General features: G+C 40.2%; 1 protein-coding gene across 2 annotated transcripts in view; it reads left to right on the top strand.

The window, feature by feature from the left end:
* MRPL3 (mitochondrial ribosomal protein L3) overlaps positions 1-21,184 on the top strand; it is a 135,622-nt gene that overhangs the window by 17,741 nt on the left and 96,697 nt on the right. Inside the window, exon 4 of one of the 2 annotated variants that reach the window (XM_088462803.1) lies at positions 14,572-14,670. The exons of the other annotated variant lie outside the window; for it this stretch is intronic. Coding sequence (XP_088318929.1) covers positions 14,572-14,670 — 99 coding nt within the window. The remainder of the gene's footprint in view (positions 1-14,571; positions 14,671-21,184) is intronic. 2 annotated transcript variants of the gene reach the window in all.

The raw sequence follows: 21,184 nt of genomic DNA, 5'->3' as shown, positions 1-21,184 counted from the left end.
AATAGTAGTTTAAGCACAATAATTATCACAAATAAGATAAAATTAATTTCTAAAATCCCATAAATATATCTTCCCCTAATGTTTTCATATAGGAACACTATTTCCTTTATCTTAAAATAACTGGCCATTATATTCACATTACGTGCCCATGAAGCAATAATGATTTAAAAAAAAAAAAACAACAACATATTCTCTCCCTGTTTTCATAGGTTTGAATGTACATAATTCTTTCAACAGTCTAGATTTGTCTTAGAAGATGGTACATCACATCTGACAGCTCCTTGAAGAGATGACTCCTCTTCAACTGATGTCCTAAAATCAAAATTGCACAGTCCAATGTTTTTTAATATGTCCTCCAAAATGCTGAATACTTGCAGAACCTTGTTCTGTTTTTTCATTACTCTCAGGAATGCATTTCTTATTCAGTAGTTCAGTGGCAGTTAGTATGCAGTTTCTTATAGAATGTCTCTAACCTTTACTGCAAGAACATACAGCGGGTAAAATAAGTATTGAACACATCCACATTTTTCTCAGTAAATATATTTGTAGTGGGGCTATTGTAATGGAATTTTTATCCAATGTCAGCAACAACCCATGCAATCCACCCATGCAAAGAAATCAAACCATAGATGTCCATAAATGAAGTTATGTGAAATGACACAGGGAAAAAGTATTGAACACGATTACTGAAATTTATTTAATACTTCGTACAAAAACCTTTGGCCATATTCAATTAGGCTGCCGATTACGTCATTTTCGCATGTTTGAATTATCCCCGTATCCGCCGGTACGAAAAGTCTTTGATCAAAAACGGGGATAAGTTTTCACCATGTTTTGCATGGTGAAAAAAAGTGCAGAATTGGGGTTTAGGGGTGCAGGCTTAAAAAAATTAGCCTGCACCCCTGGGAGTATCATTTAAAAAAAAACTGTGTAAAAAAAAGTTTTTTAAAAAAATCTGGACACCCCAAAAAAATGAACTGTGAATTTGGGGGTGAAAAAAAATATAGGGGAACAAAGTGCCAAACTAACAAAATTAATTCTGGTGGGGTCCCCAAGTATGCGGCAGGTGTTTTCTTCATTGCGCAGAGTAGCGGCAGGTTCATTTTTGCAGAATTTTTAAAATTAACTTTAGGGACTTAAAAATATGCTTACCCACATTTTCATGTACACCAAATTTGATAGGAATAACTAATTAAAAAAAAAAAATAACTAAGTGCTATTCTTCATCACTTCTTCATAGCCGCAAAAAAACACCTGCTGTGGCTATTTAAAAACCCTAATTACCTTCAGCAGGGAAAAACGGGAGTTTCCACAGTGATCCCCCATGTCAGGACATCATTAGGGGGGGTCCCAGGATGAATTCCCGAAAATTCCCCTATTTTTCCCGACACTTACCTCTCCTGTTTTCACGGCTCCAAATTGAATACTGGGATAAAGCGGGCACGCGCCTGATACTTTATCCCCAGAAAAGCTCCGATGTGGAGCGAAAAGTCCAGCATGGACTTTTCGCTCCCTTATTGAATATGACCCTTTGTTAATGACAGCTTCAAGACGCCTCCTGTATGAAGAAACTATTCGCATGCATTGCTCAGGTGTGATTTTGGCCCATTATTCCACACAAACAATTTTCAAATCTTGAAGGTTCCGTGGGCCTCTTCTATGAACTCTGATCCTTAGTTCTGTCCATAGATTTTCAATTGGATTCAAGTCAGGTGATTGGCTGGGCCATTCTAGCAGCTTTATTTTTTTTTCTCTGAAACCAATTGAGTGTGTCCTTGGCTGTGTGTTTGGGATCGTTGTCTTGCTGAAATGTCCACCCTCGTTTCATCTTCAACATCCTGGTAGATGGCAGCAGATTTTTATCAAGAATGCCTCGGTACATTTTTCCATTAGTCTTTCCTTCAATCATATGAAGTATACTGAACAGCCCCACACCTTCATGTTCCCACCTCCAAACTTCACTGTTGGTATGGTGTTTTTGGGGTGATGTGCAGTATCATTTCTCCTCCAAACATGGTGTGTATTATGCCTTTCCATAGGTTCAATTTTGGTCTCATCTGACCAGACTATATTCTCCAAGTATTTGACAGGCTTGTCCAAATGTTGTGCAGCAAACTTTAAACAAGCTTCAACATGCTTTTTCTTCAGGATGGAGTCTTGTGTGGTGAGCGTGCATACAGGTCATGGCGGTTGAGTGCATTACTTATTGTTTTCTTTGAAACAATTGTACCTGTTAATTCCAGGTCTTTCTGAAGCCCTCCACAAGTGGTCCTTAACTCTTGGACAACTCTTCTGATAATTATTTTCACTCCTCTGTCAGAAATCTTGCGAGGAGCACCTGGTCGTGGCCGGTTTATGGTGAAATTATTTTCTTTCCACTTCCAGATTATGGCCCCAACAGTGCTCACTGGAACATTTAGAAATCCTTCTGTAACCAATGCCATCAGCATGTTTTGCAGCAATAAGGTTGTGAAGGTCTTGAGAGACATTTTTGCTTTTACCCATCATGAGATGTTTCTTGTGTGACACCTTGGTAATGATACACCTTTTTATAGGCCATCAGTTGGGACTGAACCAGCTTATATTAATTTGCACTGACAAGGAGCAGGATTGCTTTCTAATTACTGATAGATTTCAGCTTGTGTCTTGTATTTCCATGCCTATTTGCACCTCCCTTTCTTCATGTGTTCAATACTTTTTTCCCTGTGTCATTTCACATTATTACACATAATTTATTGACATCTATGGTTTGATTTCTTTACATGTGTGGATTGCATGGGTTGTTGCTGACATTTGGTGAAAATTTCATTACAATAGCCCCATTACAAATATATTTACTGAGAAAAATGTGGATGTGTTCAATACTTATTTTACCCGCTGTATATCAGTATCAATTATTATAGCATAAAACACAATTTATTCCACTCATTGTACTAAAACTATAGTATTATCCATAGTGTGTACAGTAGCAAATGAACACTCTCCAATAGTATCTCATTTTTCCATGTGCATTTATAATGTCCTTAAGTATACAATAAGTACACTATTCCTTTACAGCAGATTGAGTGATAAAACACAAAATATTTACAATATTCTTAATACATGGTTCGTAATTTGTCACATGAATATGTGCCTTTGGTCATTTGTTAATTTTAAGAAACCCCTATTTGTAGAATACATATTTCCATAGCAAGTAACTCTTAGTATCGCGGCCGGCACTTTAGTCGGAGAGTGCTGGTTAGCACGACTAAACACCCCGCTTTAGTCACACTGACTGGCGTTCTCCAACTTAAGTGGCTTTAGTTGGATTTAACCGCACGCTGAATTTAATAGCTCCGGGAACTCCTTCCTGCTATTATTACCATCGCTGAATTGAGTCACCCCCAATGATTTCTTAAATTTAGAATGTACACAGATTTAATGTTTCAAGAAACTTATACACCTCCATGCAACCCATCCATATGGTACCTATTTACTACAATCCGCTATTAAAATGCGGTTGTAGTGTGATATTTAGGAAATATCACTTGGATGTACTAACATCCACATGCAGGGACAGAGCTTGCGATTAAAGCTCTGTCCCTGCGAATCTCCTCCGCACACTTCTCGTATTTTTCACATAAATGCCATTAGACGGTGACTGCACATGCTCCATCGGCTACTGCAACTTTGTAGCCCCTTTTCCTTCACTTATCTCTGAATCTCAAATGAACAAGAATGCTCAATTATCCTCCAGGATATGAGTTATTTTCTAAGTGACTACACTGCATACTCACTGTGACCTATATCTGCCTTCTTTATCTAAGTGACTACACTGCATACTCACTGTGACCTATAACTGCCTTCTTTATCTAAGTGACTACACTGCATACTCACTGTGACCTATATCTGCCTTCTTTATCTAAGTGACTGCACTGCATACTCACTGTGACCTATATCTGCCTTCTTTATCTAAGTGACTACACTGCATACTCACTGTGACCTATATCTGCCTTCTTTATCTAAGTGACTACACTGCATACTCACTGTGACCTATATCTGCCTTCTTTATCTAAGTGACTACACTGCATACTCACTGTGACCTATATCTGCCTTCTTTATCTAAGTGACTACACTGCATACGCACTGTGACCTATAATCTGCCTTCTTTATCTAAGTGACTACACTGCATACTCACTGTGACCTATATCTGCCTTCTTTATCTAAGTGAGTACACTGCATACGCACTGTGACCTATATCTGCCTTCTTTATCTAAGTGACTACACTGCATACGCACTGTGACCTATATCTGCCTTCTTTATCTAAGTGACTACACTGCATACTCACTGTGACCTATATCTGCCTTCTTTATCTAAGTGACTACACTGCATACGCACTGTGACCTATATCTGCCTTCTTTATCTAAGTGACTACACTGCATACTCACTGTGACCTATATCTGCCTTCTTTATCTAAGTGACTACACTGCATACGCACTGTGACCTATATCTGCCTTCTTTATCTAAGTGACTACACTGCATACGCACTGTGACCTATATCTGCCTTCTTTATCTAAGTGACTACACTGCATACTCACTGTGACCTATATCTGCCTTCTTTATCTAAGTGACTACACTGCATACGCACTGTGACCTATAGCTGCCTTCTTTATCTAAGTGACTACACTGCATACTCACTGTGACCTATAGCTGCCTTCTTTATCTAAGTGACTACACTGCATACGCACTGTGACCTATATCTGCCTTCTTTATCTAAGTGACTACACTGCATACTCACTGTGACCTACATCTGCCTTCTTTATCTAAGTGACTACACTGCATACTCACTGTGACCTACATCTGCCTTCTTTATCTAAGTGACTACACTGCATACGCACTGTGACCTATATCTGCCTTCTTTATCTAAGTGACTACACTGCTTACTCACTGTGACCTACATCTGCCTTCTTTATCTAAGTGACTACACTGCATACGCACTGTGACCTATATCTGCCTTCTTTATCTAAGTGACTACACTGCTTACTCACTGTGACCTATATCTGCCTTCTTTATCTAAGTGACTGCACTGCATACTCACTGTGCCCTATATCTGCCTTCTTTATCTAAGTGACTACACTGCATACTCACTGTGACCTATATCTGCCTTCTTTATCTAAGTGACTACACTGCTTACTCACTGTGACCTATATCTGCCTTCTTTATCTAAGTGACTGCACTGCATACTCACTGTGACCTATATCTGCCTTCTTTATCTAAGTGACTACACTGCATACTCACTGTGACCTATATCTGCCTTCTTTATCTAATCGTGCATACACATGGTCAGACGGGGTGGACGATCAGATAACGATCGTTATCTGATCGTTCTGCATGTGTTGCATGATCGTTATCGCGCATCCAACACATGCATTAACCCCCTAATGACTAGAACGACCCTCGATTAACCATCGCGTGTCCCTATTGTAAATGGGCTAACCTGGTCGATATCGACCAGGTTGGCCTACATGCACGGACTACGGACAATGGTCGATAACAACCATTCGTGGCCGCTCATCGACCATCGTTTGCTCGAGGCAGAAACTCAGATTTTAACGATAGGATCATTATTCTTAAAATCTGACAGGTTATCTGACCGTGTGTACGCTGCATAAGTGCCTACACTGCATATTCACTGTGACATATCTGCCTTCTTTATCCAACTGCATTATAGTAAGGCGGCCTATCCATTTAACGGCATGAAAGTCTGAACGGCCAGCGTTCAGATTTTCATGTCGCTGAGGTGCGGGCACCGCACTGAAAGACGTTCACTGAATGTCTTCAGTGCAGGAGCCCGACCTCCCTATCTATTAACATGCCAAACCTGACGACCGTCGTCAGGTTGACGGGCATGTTCAATAGATAGTCGGGGACGGCAAGGACCCAGCGTGCACGCGCATTGCTGGTCCTTGCCGGCTATCCACTTGCAGACTTTCTGCATGATCCGACCAATACCTCCTGGTTTTGGTTGCATCGTGCAGAAAATCAGCAAATGTACAGGCCCCTTTAGTCATCAGACTACTGTATCTCCCAGAAATAAGTTTCATTAAAACTTTTTATACACTATTAAAATGAACATTCTAAAAAATCTTTAATTAGTCTCTGAGAGTGTAAAAAAATCTCTAGAACGTTATTAATATTTTAAAACCATTATTACCACGGTCTTGATAACATGTTTTATTTTTTTTATTAAGTATATCACAGCATTACAGTAGCAGCAGAGCAAGAGCGGAGTATTCTCCCAAGGACCTCATGATTGGGACCTGCAGTGTCATTAGTTGGACTTGTCCTTTGAGTACATTTCTTTTCCATGATTCCCTGTCATTCCAAAATTGTCTCATTGTTAAAAAAAAATACTTCTATCAATCTGAAATGTTCCAATACAGTCTTAATTTACTCTCATTTAATCAGCAATTCTGATGTAACAGCTGATACAGGTGCAGATAGAGGATGTGTTTTCTAGGTCTCAGTATGTTGTTTTAATAACTGTGTCCCTTATTAATAAGGATGGGGCAAAGTCGTCTCTAACAGCTGTGTTACATCTTGATTAGGACTGAAGAGAATCTGTTTGCTGTGGGTTGCTGAGATGGCTGTGCTGCCCAGCTCAGAACTAGGCTGTAGGGGTGAGACTTTGATCTTCTAATACATAGACTTGTATCAAACATTTCAACCAAGCTGGGCAATTGCATTTCATATGTCATGGGTTTTTACAGTACGTAATTAGAAATAAAATTCACTGCTAGAGGAGATGGACCATGTGTTCTATGTGTTATGAAGGCAATGGTATTTACTATAACTTTTCTGAACAGATTCTTTGAAAATGCAACAATACTGAATTAGTCCCAGTTACTCTTTCCTCTTTTTCGCTATCTTTCTGCACAGAAAATGCAATGCTATAGCCTATATATTCCTATCATAGTGCTCTCAGATTTACTTTTTGCAAAATAAAACCACCATGGCTGAAACTCTTCTCGCAACAAAATAAGCTTACAGCCTACAACTAACTCATTGTAATTTATAATTCTCTAAACTCCAAAAGCTTTTGCTATTTATTATTATTGAGGGGGACGTCTGCATATTTTGTACCCTGTATTATGACAGCCAGGACTGGCTCTGAATAGCCCGGTACTGGTGGTGAAAATACAGGGGACAAAAAGCATAGGGGTCCCCTGTATTTAGCACAACCAGGACCGGCAGTGAAAAGCTTGGGGCTTGTTCTTTTGGAGGGGGGGCACGTCATTTTTGAAATTTGTTTTACACATATTCAATTTTTAACACAGAAACATGGATGCATCTATGTCTTACTAGTGTTATTTTCTCAGATGCATGCCCAGTGCCATTGAGACCCTCTGTCACCAGCTGATGCCCTATACTCTGCCCCTGTTCTGGTATTTACAGGTGAAGTCTATGCATTTTTTCCCCTGTATTTCCAGGACCAGATCAGAGCCCAGTGCTGCTTGCGCTAAATACAGATGACCCCCTACGTCTTTTGTCCCCTGTATTTTGGCAACCAGGGCTGGTTCTGAATAGTCTGGTGTTGGTTGTGGTTAATCCAGGGAACCCCTGTTGTTTGTCCCCTGTATTTATTACAACCAGTACTGGGTCTCCAAAGCCCCATTCATCTGTGTTCTTTTTTTTTTTACTCACAGATGCAGGCATTACGGATCTCCCTGATCCGAGCCTGCATCTGTCTGTTATCACACCTGCTGGACACACCTACTGAGGCTGCGCAACAAGTTAAAGCGTCCTGTCTATATAATGGGACATTTGTGAGTTAATAGTTTAAAAACTGTAACTTTCTCAATTACCTTAACCCAAAAAGGCCCTACACTGCAACAAGAGCTACCTAATAAAACAAACCCCAAGTCTAAATTCGTCCTGTACCCTGACTTATGCCTTCCCAAAAATCCCCCATAGGCTACAGCAGAAAAGTGGTCCTAATTGAAAGTGGCCGAAAAAACTGACAGTTGGAACTCTAGATTACTCCCAAATTTCCTCATTTTTTTGCCCTGAAATTTGTCATGCAGCACCGAGCGACAGTTCCATGCCAAATTTGAGCCTTGGTACGTCCAATAGCTTTTGAGGTGTAGCCCCTTAAACACCATGCCCCCCCCTCCTCAGGCATTCTGTATGGGAGAATTCAGTTTTTTTCGATTCAGCCTAAATATAAGGGCACTGACTCCTCAATGCTCAGCCCAAACTCCTGGACCTAGAAACATGAAAATATGGGATGATATTCCTTCCATGGTGTAGGTAAGCACCAAGAACGGATTTTTTGAAATACGACTCCTAAGGGGTGAACAGGGCTAAAATGCTTCCTCCCCCTGTGCAATGTCCTGACTGACTCTCATCGTGGCTGTAGTAGCACAGTTCAGTATTCAAACACCAACTGTCATCCCAAGTGCTACCACACATCACTTGCAGTTGGTGTGGCTCTCCTAGGAGGGAAGGGAATGTGTTACTACAAAGGTGAAGAGAGGAAAATGTGTTACAACAGCAGTGAGAGGAGAATGTGTTTTTATAGAGGTGAGGAAGGGGAATGTGTTACCTCACAAGTATGGTAGCGAAATGTGTTACTACACAGGGGAGGGAAAGGAATGTGTTATTACACAGGTTTAGGAGGGTAATGTGTTACTACACAAGTGAGGGAGGAAAATGTGTTACTACAGAGGTGTGGGAGAGGAATGTCTAATGTAATACAACACGGGTGAGGGAAGGAAATGTGTTACTTCAGAGGTGAGCAAAGATAATGTCTTACTACAGAGGTTAGGGAGTGGAATGTGTTAGTACACAGGTGAGGGAGGGTAATGTCTTAGGCTAGGTACACACCTAAAGATTTTCTATCCAACTAGTTGATTGGTTGGAATTAAAATCTGGTAAGGTATGAAAACAAATGACAATCAGCAATATGCTCCCAAATACTGGAAAATGGACAAAAACTGTTGTTTGAACAAATTGTTTAGATCAAACTTGTCTGAACGACCATTTTAATCTGTTTTCTGGCATTTAAGAGCTAATTGCTGGTCAACATTTACTCCCATATGTTACCAGATTTTCATTCCAGCCAATCATCTAGTTGGATGGTTGGACAGAAAATCTTTAAGTGTGTACTCAGCTTTACTATAGCAGCGAGGGAAGGGATGTACTACTATAGAGGTGAGGGATAAATGTGTTACTGGAGTGGTGAGATGGAAATGGAAACCGTAAATATCGAAGGTCTACTCTGGAGAAACAGGGTACATCATCTAGTTAGAGTAGAATTGTAAATTTCTCTGAACTTTAAAACCCTGGAATCTATTTTGAGCAATGCCACCTTGTGTCCAATTCTTCTACAAGGGATATATAGTCATAGAAATTATTGATTACTGTTTCACAAAATACTGTACCACCCAACTCCTGACTGGCCGTTTGCCACTGTAATATTCAGGATTTCTTCTTTACTCAATAATCAGCTTTTTGCTGTCTGTCATCCTTCATGGTACTAGACACCACACTATATACCACCACCTCCCCACACAAACACCACCTCCAACTCGCCACACCTCACCACCCAGCCAATCCATCATCCATAAGAAGAGCGCAACCGACCAACAATTATCAATAATCAAGATACGCTAGTATCTTTTATTAAGAAAGTATTTTATTTGTTCTCGTTTTAGCAGATTATACAGGCAGTAAATGGAAGACCTATGTTACAAATATCTATACAGCATCTCTGATCAATCATTTTACAATTTTCATAGTAAGACCTATTCCTCCAAAAGGCCCCCATACATCAGCAATCAGAAAACCACAATTGGACAGTTTGAAGATTTGTTGCTCAATTTCATAATCTCCCAATTAGCAATCTGCACCCATACATTACAGATCTTTCTCAGTGATTTGCAGGTCGATTTCAGCAAATACAGATCTGCCAATCTTGAAAGGCACTTCATTTTGCTAGTAACGGTCTGAAAATCTGCTGATCATTACCATACACTATCAATCTACAGCCCCAACCGAACTGTGAAATCCAACATGTTGGACAACCTGATTTAACAAGTCCAATCACTTTTTGGTTGCAGTCTGTGATCTGTGAACCCCATACATTGCAGTTTTTTTTATACAATCACCTGCAAAACGCAAAATTGGCATAATCGATTGCTGATGTGTGGGTGCCTTTAAGGGGCAGATTCAGTTAGCCACATGGCTTGCCTTGCGGCTGCACCTCTACTATTCAATTACTTCTAGCTCAGGCGTGCGGTAAGTCCCATAGGGTGTACTTAACAGGGTTTTTTCCTCGCAGCCAATGGAGTGTGCTCTTACGGACACTTAACATGGTATCTATAGGTTAATGCGCATGGAAATTGGACAGTAGTTAAATAGCTCCACGTGTTAAGCCCGGAGCTACAGCCACCCATTAAGCCATGCGGCTAATTGAATCTGCCCATAAACGTGTACAACTGGTATCTTTTGGTATCAAAAGAAATTGAAGCTTTTAATATTGGGTCAATCCATCTTAAGTGATCCAATTTTTGATTTTTTTTTTCTGGTTGCTTGACCATTTTTAAAAAATACATATTTTTTTGTGAATTATCTCCCCTATTCCAGTTTTTCAAAACCACTAATAGTTTTATTTTTTAGAAATGGCAGCCATCTTTAAATCATGGAGTATAGTGATTTTCACCAATGCAAATATCTCAGGACTGGGAGGTGGTAGAGCCTTGAGACAATAAACATTGTTCTCTGCAGAGTTTTGGGCCACACATTGATTACCTTATCTCACTTTTATTGACTTTTAAAGGGGTCTTGACCAGAACAAAATCAAAATATTTGTGAAATGACTTTTCAGTGTGTCACTACCTCAGCTTGGAAAGAAATCTCAGGTTTAATTTTTTTGTGGGCGGTACATATACAGTACAGTAGTAATTTGTTGCAACAAATAGCTGAAGTATGAGGTTTGCGTCCAACTTTTTTTTGAGACTTTGAAAATTGTTTTTCATTTTATTATACCTATTTCAGGCCTACATATCTCTGGTTGGGAACATAGGAAAAACATGATTTTTGATCAAGTCATGGTCTATATGATACTGAGTTACTTTGAACACTTCTATTTTGAGACTGAACCTAAAATTCAACTGGAGCTTTCCCAGCATTTGTTTTGCGTAAGCAATTCCTCACATCAGACTCTAATAAAACTAAGGGGCTACCAAAAGGGTAGTCGCCCATTTGCACTGCAGGGATCAAATTAACTTCCTCAAACCTTGCATAAAAATTATTTAACTCAACCACAGAAGGGCCAGCTACCTTATTACTCCCAAATTTAGAAATTTTAAACTCCGTTATGTGCCTAATTCCCTGCCACATCGACCTTGAATCGCCAGATTACCTAATATGCCACTCTATTTTTTTGGGAATAGGCCTCCTTGGCCAATCAAATGCCTTCCTTCCATTTTAAATGAGTAATTATGTATGCAACACTATCCTTAGGTCTGAATGCCCTATCCCTGATTCTCAATGGAGCTCACCGTTCTCATTGGGAAATACCCGGATCACCTTTTTACAAGTGACAGCTACTGATCCCTGCATGCCTTGAAACAGTTTTGCTATTAGGGGATGCTAAAACTGTTGCATGGCATGCTGGGTTATGTAGTTAAAAATCCCTTGTATTATGCTACTAAGCTGCTGCGAAAATAAGTGAATTATTTTTCTAGCTACTATAGAAAGTAAAATACTGTACAGAAATAACTGTATGTGTATTCGGACTAGTTGGTTTAGTTGTTTCCACAGTTACAACAATGCGTTTTGTCTGGTTGGCTTAAAGCAGGCAGCTGTGGAGCAGTGCAAGTGTAGGACCAACCGATATGCTTAGTATGCAAAGAATTACTTTTTTTTTTTTTTTTTCTTTTTTAAAGATAATTAATGTTTTTGTTTTATTAAGCTACTTAACGTTTTCTCTTTATTAAAAAAAAAAAAATCTCATGAAGCACAAGCAATGGTATACTAATATAGTGACTTCAGTAATATCACAGCGCACACAGACAAAAGTGAAGGCCTAGGAGACAGAGCTTTATTGCTTTTGTAAACTTGGACAGCTGGGTTTCCTAGGTGTCACTGACTACTGTGAATATCCATGTACACAGTACAATATTTGTAATGCTTTAGTTTAGTGTACATTGAATTCTTGCTTGAAATCAAGCCAGCATAAGTTACATTATATATTAAAATACCCTTGTGATTGGATGACAGCTGCTTGATATCTGCAGGGCGTTATTATAGCATCTACCTAAACGTTGTTGCTTAATATGTTGCAGATGTGTCAACCTACATCTATCCTCCGCGCTACACGTTATGCGGGAACTCCATGTGATTCGGTAACGCTGAGTGTCTTTTCATGCGACTTTTTACCTTGAAATGCATCTTATTCGCACAGTGATGCGAATAGGTAGCACAGGCCGCATCTACTGATTAAAATGATATGCAGCATGCCTATGTTCTGTGTGCGACTGCGGATGTATCTGCATGCGAAACGTTGCAGTGTTACAGCCGCTGACACTGTAATATTTTTAACATACGGTAGTTTCTTGAACAACGTACTCCCCTTTGAAATAGAATATTTTGTAAGGTGCTGTTTGGTGATGATGAAAAGTTGTGGCATGGAGGAGGGAATCCCACTGCTTATTTATATACTGCTGTCTAAATACTGCGCACAGTAATAGGAATCTGTCTGGCTGCTTTCATATTGGCTGTTAAAACACATTAGCTTTGTGTCCATAACAGAGAACATCAGCAGAACACCTACTGTCTCCCAGAGATTCCTGCCAGTATTCCTAGAAGCAGTAATAGTACCTGGCCAGATAACAGCAGCAATAGGTAATGAATGACAGGAGGCATATTTTTACCAAAAACTTGGTCACCTTTCCATACCAAAACCCTTAATAACACTCCAAACTGCCCGTCCAACATTCACAGCACAAGGGCCCCACTTTGATTTGTGCCCTAGGCACCACGTTGTGGTGTAAGAGAAATGCGACCTAATTCTCTGCTTTTATATACAATATAACGTGGAATACTTAACTGGGCAAATGCAGAGTTTCTTAGATTTATTTTTTTTGTTCAAACAACAAGGCCACATATCTTGTGCCACAGAATGGCATAGTGCACCAGGTTTTCTGTATCTGCCCAAACAGTTCTAAAAGATGGCTCTTCTGGTGTGTCATACAGATTCACCCGCTTACATCGTTGCTGATCGCGCTACAAACGTTTGCGGGCATCAGAGCATGTGGCTGCACATGCTACAGTGGGCACTGCGATCGCACCATGCAAACCATGTGAAACTCGTACCATGCTCCTCAAGGATATAACTGGGCATATCTGCAAATCTAAAAATATAGAAGTTAAATTGCGTACGTGTGTGTGTATATGTATGTGTATATATAATATGTATGTATATATGTATGTTTTTGATGTCTAGAGATCTGCAACAGCTGACGGAGATTTCCTGGTCTCTTTTACTTATGGTCACTCAGCCGGCCAAAGAGAGTGCAGATGAACCAATGCCGAGTCCTTGGATGCAGCTCGGATCAGTAATGCATGCAGAAGGTGTAATGGCTCCTGCTGCATTATCATATTACAGCTATTGCAGCTGCTAACATGTTAGCATATCCATCTGCAGCTGAATCACCCCCTCTGTTCTGCAGTGATGTCGTGATTTTGGAAGCTATACTGATTTCAGTTCTGTAATGGTGCATACACACGGTCAGATTTTTCCTTCAGATATGAACGATAATGATTTAAAAATCGTTCAGTTGTTCATATCTGAAGGAAAATCTGACATATCTGACATGCCTGGACGATCAACGATGTGCGTTCCCGTTTGTCAGATAACGATATCTGACATCTGATGTGTTTGCAGTCAGACTTGGACGATTCCATTCATTTTAATGCAGTCAAAAATCGTTCAAAACTTTGGTAAAATCGTTCAATCGTTCATCTGACAAATCTGACAAGTCTGACAAATCTGACCGTGTGTATGCTCCTTAAGTCAGTCTGCTCCTGATATACCCCATTCCAAACAGTATAGAATAAGCTTTCTGCACTGTCATTTATTCCTAATTTGCATAGTTATCCAGGTTCTAGGCGAGGACAATGTAACAAAATGAAGGCTGCAGGTGTACTTCGGGGTCTTCAACCCGGGCACGCCAGGTATCCCAGCTAGTTTATTATAGTAATATACTGCCTATAGTGTGGTGCTTGTTACATTAAGTGATTCCAAGTTTGTTCCTCAGGGCTTCAAAATCTGTCAGATGATCTCAATAAAGCTGTGAGCCTGGAGCTGAGCCATGTTCATAGTCATTTCTCCAGGGTGTACATCTGGCTTCCCAGTTTAAGTGTATTGTACTAATGTGATAGCATAGTATAACAGAGTTTAGCAGTTTAAAAGCCAATCATGATGGGTAACAGGTGTAAAAAAAAAAAAAAAAAGTATTTGTTTCGTATTGTTTATGATGAAGTTCAAAAAGAATACTTGTAAAAACATTGTTTAATCTTTTTAAGGTACAAGATTGTCATGTTATTAAGTACACGCCAAAAGATGAGGCTGATGGAAATAGCGCCACTCTCACTGTGGGAGGGAAAAATGTGTCTTCTTTCTATGTAAGTATTATCATTGATGATAAGAAAATATAATTTATGCCCCTTACAGATGTGCCCTCATACATCTAACCTCAATACACCACACAACACGACTTGCCTGGTGTGATTGAGTGGTCCCGTGCAACTCTGCTAGCATAGGTCGTCTTTCTTTGCCAAAAATGCGTCTAACTCGCGATGCACCTAGGACGCACCAGCAGACTTTGCTGTTTCTTCTATCAAATTAATCAGCAAAGGGAATGCCCCAGCACTTGGAATGATATCAACAATAAGATTTTAAAAAATTACATGGTGGTAGATAATTCAGAGATCTCAATTAAATATATTACATATGGCTAAGCCTCCAGGCCACGCCCCAGCTTCTCTGATTACTGGAGGTTCCTACCTCTAAGTCAAAGTCTGGGGTGCGAAACCGCAAAAAGCCAGCAAAAGCCAGCCACCCCAGGGCAGCACACCAGTGAGAGACTAAGGTGTTAGTAAGTGTTAATAATAATATTAATAAATCAAAAGCTATGTGTTAAAGGGTGATCGAGAGGTGAAGTGTGTAATTAAAATGCTAAATAAAGTAGTATTAGTAGAAAAATAAGTATTAAAGTGCTAAATAGAGTGTTCTTGTGTGCCACCCCAAAGCAGTCCAGCCATACCAACCCAGAGAGCACAGCGCTGCAAACTCATCCCTAAAAATAATAACATACAATCTGGGGCATTTAATTGCCCAATATAAGGCCACATAATAATGGTACATACACAAACATATCTAAAATGAGAGCCAGCTTACGTTGGTGTCACCCCTAGGTCCTCCTGATGGCACTACAGGAACCAGCATGCGCTCCAAACGCTGGTCCTATCTATGCCTCTCAGAACTGCAATGCATATTGGTAGCTGCTCAATCACCTTAGTAATATCACTGAGGTACATGAAAGGGAGGGGTTAGTCTATATAAGAAACAGCAAAGGGTATCCCCCAGCACTCGGAATGATATCAGCAATAAGATTTGAAAAACTACATGGTGGTAGATAATTCATAGATCTCAGCTGCATATATTTGCAAAAAGTATGGCTAAGCCTCCAGGCCACGTCACAGCTTCTTTGATTACTGGAGGTCGCCAAGTCTAAGTCTGGGGCGCGGAACCCCAAAAAGCCAGCGAAGGCCAGCCACCCCAGGGCAGCACACATGTGAGAGGCTAGGGTTCCTATGAATGGCGGTGTTTTCACTCTGCCGGGGCCCGTAAATCTGCATCGGAAGACACAGACCCTGGACTCAGCACGCCTTGAAACCAGGCCAGACACACCCCTGATTTCAAGACTGCCCCTTCCCTGCCTCCAAACGGCTGCAGCATAGGGAGAGCTCAGCAACACCAAAAGACCCGGCTGCCAATGGAACTGGTTCCCTTGTATTTATTGATGATGTGACTGCTGACAAAAGCAGCAGAATGAATTCTGAAGTGTTTCGGGCAATATTATATGCTCAAATGCTTCAGAACTCATTGGACGGCGCTTCACAGTGCAGATGGACAATGACCCGAAGCATACTTCAAAAGCAACCAAAGAGTTTTTTAAGGCTAAAAAGTGGAATGTTATGCAATGGCCAAGTCAATACCCTGACCTGAATCCGATTGAGCATGCATTTCACTTGATGAAGATAAAACTGAAGGGAAAATGCCCCAAGAACAAGCAGGAACTGAAGACATTTTGCAGTAGAGGCCTGGCAGAGCATCACCAGGGATGAAACTCAGCGTCTAGTGATATCTATGCATTCCAGACTTCAGGCTGTAATTGCCTGCAAAGAATTTGCAACAAAGTATTAATAAGTGAAAGTTAGATTTAGGATTGTTTAGTTTGTCCCATTACTTCTGGCCCCTTAAAAAGTGGGAGGCACATATAGAAACCGTTGTAATTCCTACACCGTTCACCTGATTTGGATGTAATTACCCTCAAATTAAATCTGAAAGTCTGCAGTTAAAGCACATCTTGTTTGTTTCATTTCAAAGCCATTATGGTGGTGAATAGAGGCCAAAATATGAAAATTCTGTCAATGTCCCAATATTTATGCACCTGACTGTATGTCCAACTCTGAATCGGGCCTTAAATTAATCATGAAACAGCAATGGGTATCCCCCAGCACTCGGAATGATATCAGCAATAAGATTTGAAAAACTTCTGACCTTTTCCGGCTTTTTGGGGTTCAGTGCCCCAGACTTAAAATTAGGGACCTCCAGTAATCAGAGAAGCCGTGACATGGCCTGGAGGCTTAGCCATATTTTTAAAAATATATGCAACTGAGATCTCTGAATTATCTATTATCATGTAGTTTTTCAAATCTTATAGCTGATATCATTCCGAGTGCTGTGGGATACCCTTTGCTGTTTCTTGTATAGAATAACCCCTCCCTTTCATGCACCTGAATGATATTACTAAGGTGATTGAGGAGCTACCAATATGCATTGATTAATTTGATATACAACACTTGTATATCTGTATACACGTTAGATTCTAGCAGAGTCTCATGGGACCTGACACGCCTAGAGGGGCTTGTTGGCGTGACTGCAGCATAGATGTATAAAGACACATCTGTATATGTGCTAACATCCCTTCCCACTGGTCCTAATGAAGTGGGTAGAGTAAAAAGAGTTTGTGCATACTATTATATACTACTACGTTATATGATCTTAAACAATTGCAGATGACTCGTCCATTTACCCTAGTTCCAAAACAATTCTTCTATACACAAGTGAACCATAGCAGTGATAGAAGCTAAGCTGATATTGCTTTATATGCGCTCTGCTTGCTTCACTTCACTGCAATCATTAGAAAATCAAATACTAACATCTGATATAGGTTTGAACAAGTTCTTGCTATTTTGATTATTTTAAATATGCCTTGTAGTGCATGTGGCACTATACGGTAGAATTAAGTTAATAAGATTCATTGGTCCTAAGTGATATTTGTACATACAGGGTCAAATGTAATATAGTTTAGAAAATGTGAGAGTCCAGCAGTAAACTCTCACATTAGGCTAAGTTTATCTTCAAAATGGGAAAACATCTGGATGAGATTTTAAATCGTGAGAGTTTTTGAGTCTGAAAAACATGCGAGGTGCTCTGTTGCTTTGTTCTCGGACTCTATTACATTGGAGTTTAAAAAGTGTAAAAAAAACTCTCACGTTTTCTAAACTCTCACCCTATTACATTTGGCCTGTGGTGTTTCTTTATATGAGAAGACACATTATACAGTATAGTACAGTCTTGTGAAGTATGTTTAATAAGCAGAATGTGAAACTACAATTATTGCATAGACCTCTGTATTGCAAAATGTTCCCATAAGTAGACATTGAACCAGCAAACTGTACATGGATATAAACAGCAGGTAGACTTTTACCTTTCTGGTTAACAAAGCCTTTAAGATTACAGCTATGTTATAGTTTAACAATTTTTTGTTATTTTTGTATGCACGTTACAATGTTGATCATATGACTACTGTGTCACACATAGTTCTCGGTGTAACAAGATAAGATTCTTGGATATAAAGACGTTACTCAAGCCACACAAACAAATTTCAGTCAAAAAGACATCTATTACAAAGTAAAAGAGAATATATTATAAACACTTAACTTGCTTGTCAGCTCATCTACTTAGGACATAAATCTTTAACACTGGATCCAGGAGCCTCAATCCCCATACGTAGGGCTGGATACAAAGATGACAATTCCTGGTCACTGTCTACAAGTCAGGTCCAGGCAAAAACAAAGGCTGATGAATCTACTTTGTCTTGAACTTTTTATACCAGCCTGCCAGTGAGCTCCAAACATGCTTACCAATATTGGTATAAGTCTGTTTACAACTACTCTATTGGTTATATACTGATAAGACAAGTATAACAAACAAACAAACTCATGCGTAGAAACCTAAAGACAACACCTTGAGGATTTATGGCTTGTCTAGTTTTCACATTCCTTTGTACTACCTAATGCTGACCACTGTCTAATGCCTGATACATTCATAAAAGCATTGCACACAACATGACCTTCAGCAGCCATTTTGCTCTCCCATTACAATCCACCCTTGGTTTTATGATGTGGAAGGCATACATTCATTTAACACCTATAACAACCCACATTCATGATTGTACAATTACCATCTCTTCTGACTGATATCCATTCATTCACCTTTCTACCACTGAGATAATACACATTATCAGGTAACATATAACAAATCCCTGTGTGCATTATGTTGAGTGTAAAACCCCCTTCTGTTAATATATCATTACATTTCATAATTGATTCAAAATCTATAACATACTTTGACTTTTCACCATACATGTACAAATACATCAATCATCTGACACTTGGACATATTGAGTCCTTCATGGTATCTGAAGTTGACCTGTGTGAGATCACACCAGATTCCAATTGTTGTAAAAGTCTCATGTAAAGTCAATACCTCCCCACCCTGCACTGTGGGAAATTCCATACAAGTTTAACAGTCTTCCCCCCCCTGTTGCCATCGGGCAACTTGGTAATGCAGTCTCTGATATAGTAGGCAAGAAAGCACGGATATCAGCAGGCCCGGATAAACCTAAGGGAAGCCATCGTTCTTGATAATACATCTTGAAAGAAGAAAGAAAATAGAGTGAGTCTCAATACATTGGTCCTATATATATTAATTTCTACTTAAATGTTTCAGTGTATTGCCATATGGCAAAATCTACACCTTATCCCCTGTATACATACTCCTGCTAAATCTTAAATAAACATTTGCTTTAATCAGCTCCTACTGTGATATCTAATATATATAACTTTAAACTTTTCAATTCCCTAAGGCCCGATTGTCAGCTGTTTGGAAACGTGACTTTTTTCTGTATTGTCCATGGTTTGAAATAAGGCTTGCTGGAACTGAACTTCAGCACCTTCATAGCTCACAAGTCCTTTCGCAATCAGTGCTGTGTCTGCGATGAATTGCACACCATCCAGGCTATGGGCGTGTGTATCAGAATGTACAGAGGGGCAAGCGAAAAGCACCAAAGAGTAGGTGTCCACCGTAGTGCAACAGAATTTGACTCCCCCCCCCACGTGCCTATGAAAGCTATCTGCCACACTTGTCCTGCTCGTTTTCCTCTATATATAGAGCCCATGTCTTTGGTTAGCCTTGTTTCACATTTCTCCACGATATCTCTTGCTATCAACTGTGTCAAGGGAATTCCTTTTCTCTGGTCCCAGGCATACGTGCCTTCTGCTTCTCTGTGGCCACACTGTGCATGAGCCCATTCACCCAGAATGTGCAGTTCTGATTTTTCTTCAGGGGTAAGCACCACTGTTCTGACTTCAACCAGTGTATCTGCAACTTCATTGCCATCTAGTCCACTGTGGGCATTGAAATGGCCCACGGACCCAGGCCTACGGTTGCACAGGGCAGTGCCACCCCAGATTTCTTTGCCGTGGACTTGCCTGCTGTTCTGTTTCCTTGTCTGCATCCAAGTGGTTAGGCCCAGCAGTTTGTGTAGAGGACCATACAGCTTTGGGCATCTTTCAGCACCATCAGCACAGCTTGCAGTTCTTCATATTGGCTTGGTCAACCTTCACTGCTCTCATGCAACAGTTCTTCTGTAGCCGGCTGGAATGCTGCTGCTGCTGTCCAGCAGTGTCACTGTGGCTGATCCATCCATGAACCACACAAGTTGCAGCTGGTCGTCTTTTAATTTGGCATATGACTCTGCTACCTGCACTGGTCTTCCACCTATTTGCAGTAGGAGTAGCTCCTTTTCTTCAGGTGTCTGCCTGACAGTCTGAAAAGATGGCTGCATCGCTACAGAAAGAGTCCATAAAAGTTATGTATTAGTGCAGGCAGCACTATTACCCAGTCCTGGTATCTTTGGCAACAATGGTTTAAACTTGACAAGCCCAGCAAGTGGCTTTGGTATAATGGGTACAATGTAAGAGCCTTGTCGTTTCATGCGTATCTTTTCTTGTAAGTACCGTCGTCCATGTATCAAATTCTGATTTTGCATCTCTCTGTTATGCACAATCCATTCCTCTGCTTTGAACTCCTCAGCAATTGACACGTCAGCTCTGGTAATTGCTGTTGGTGACTGCATCTTTCTAACCAATGACTGATGAGGTTTGGTCAGGAAATACACTGGGGTCTGATCTATCTTACTACTCACAATCTGCTTTTCTGCAATACAAAAGACAGTGTTTACATCCAAAAATGTTCTCTGTTGTTCTCTATTATCAAACTGCATTTCCCCAATCGGTTTGTTATGTTGTGGGTGCAAAACTGTTGTGCATTGCCTTATGTGATGGCTCACTGGTTATCAATATCAGTGTGTTTCCTACCACTACTGTCTTATCAATAGCTGATAAACCATAAATGTCATTTGCAATGCATTCTTTCTCATCACAAATACTTTGTTCAGTTTGTTTCATTGTGAAACTTCACAGTGACTCTCTGGGAATCATGCCGTATAAATGAAATATCCTCATGGGGACAGTCTTCTGTTTCAGGTGTATGGAGTTTGACTGT

This window comes from Taudactylus pleione, unplaced genomic scaffold (assembly GCF_031769625.1).
Source record: "Taudactylus pleione unplaced genomic scaffold, aTauple2 ptg000053l, whole genome shotgun sequence".
NCBI classification, from domain to species: domain Eukaryota; kingdom Metazoa; phylum Chordata; class Amphibia; order Anura; family Myobatrachidae; genus Taudactylus; species Taudactylus pleione.
Note: the sequence above shows the minus strand (reverse complement) of the source record. Positions and strands in the feature narration are given on the sequence as shown.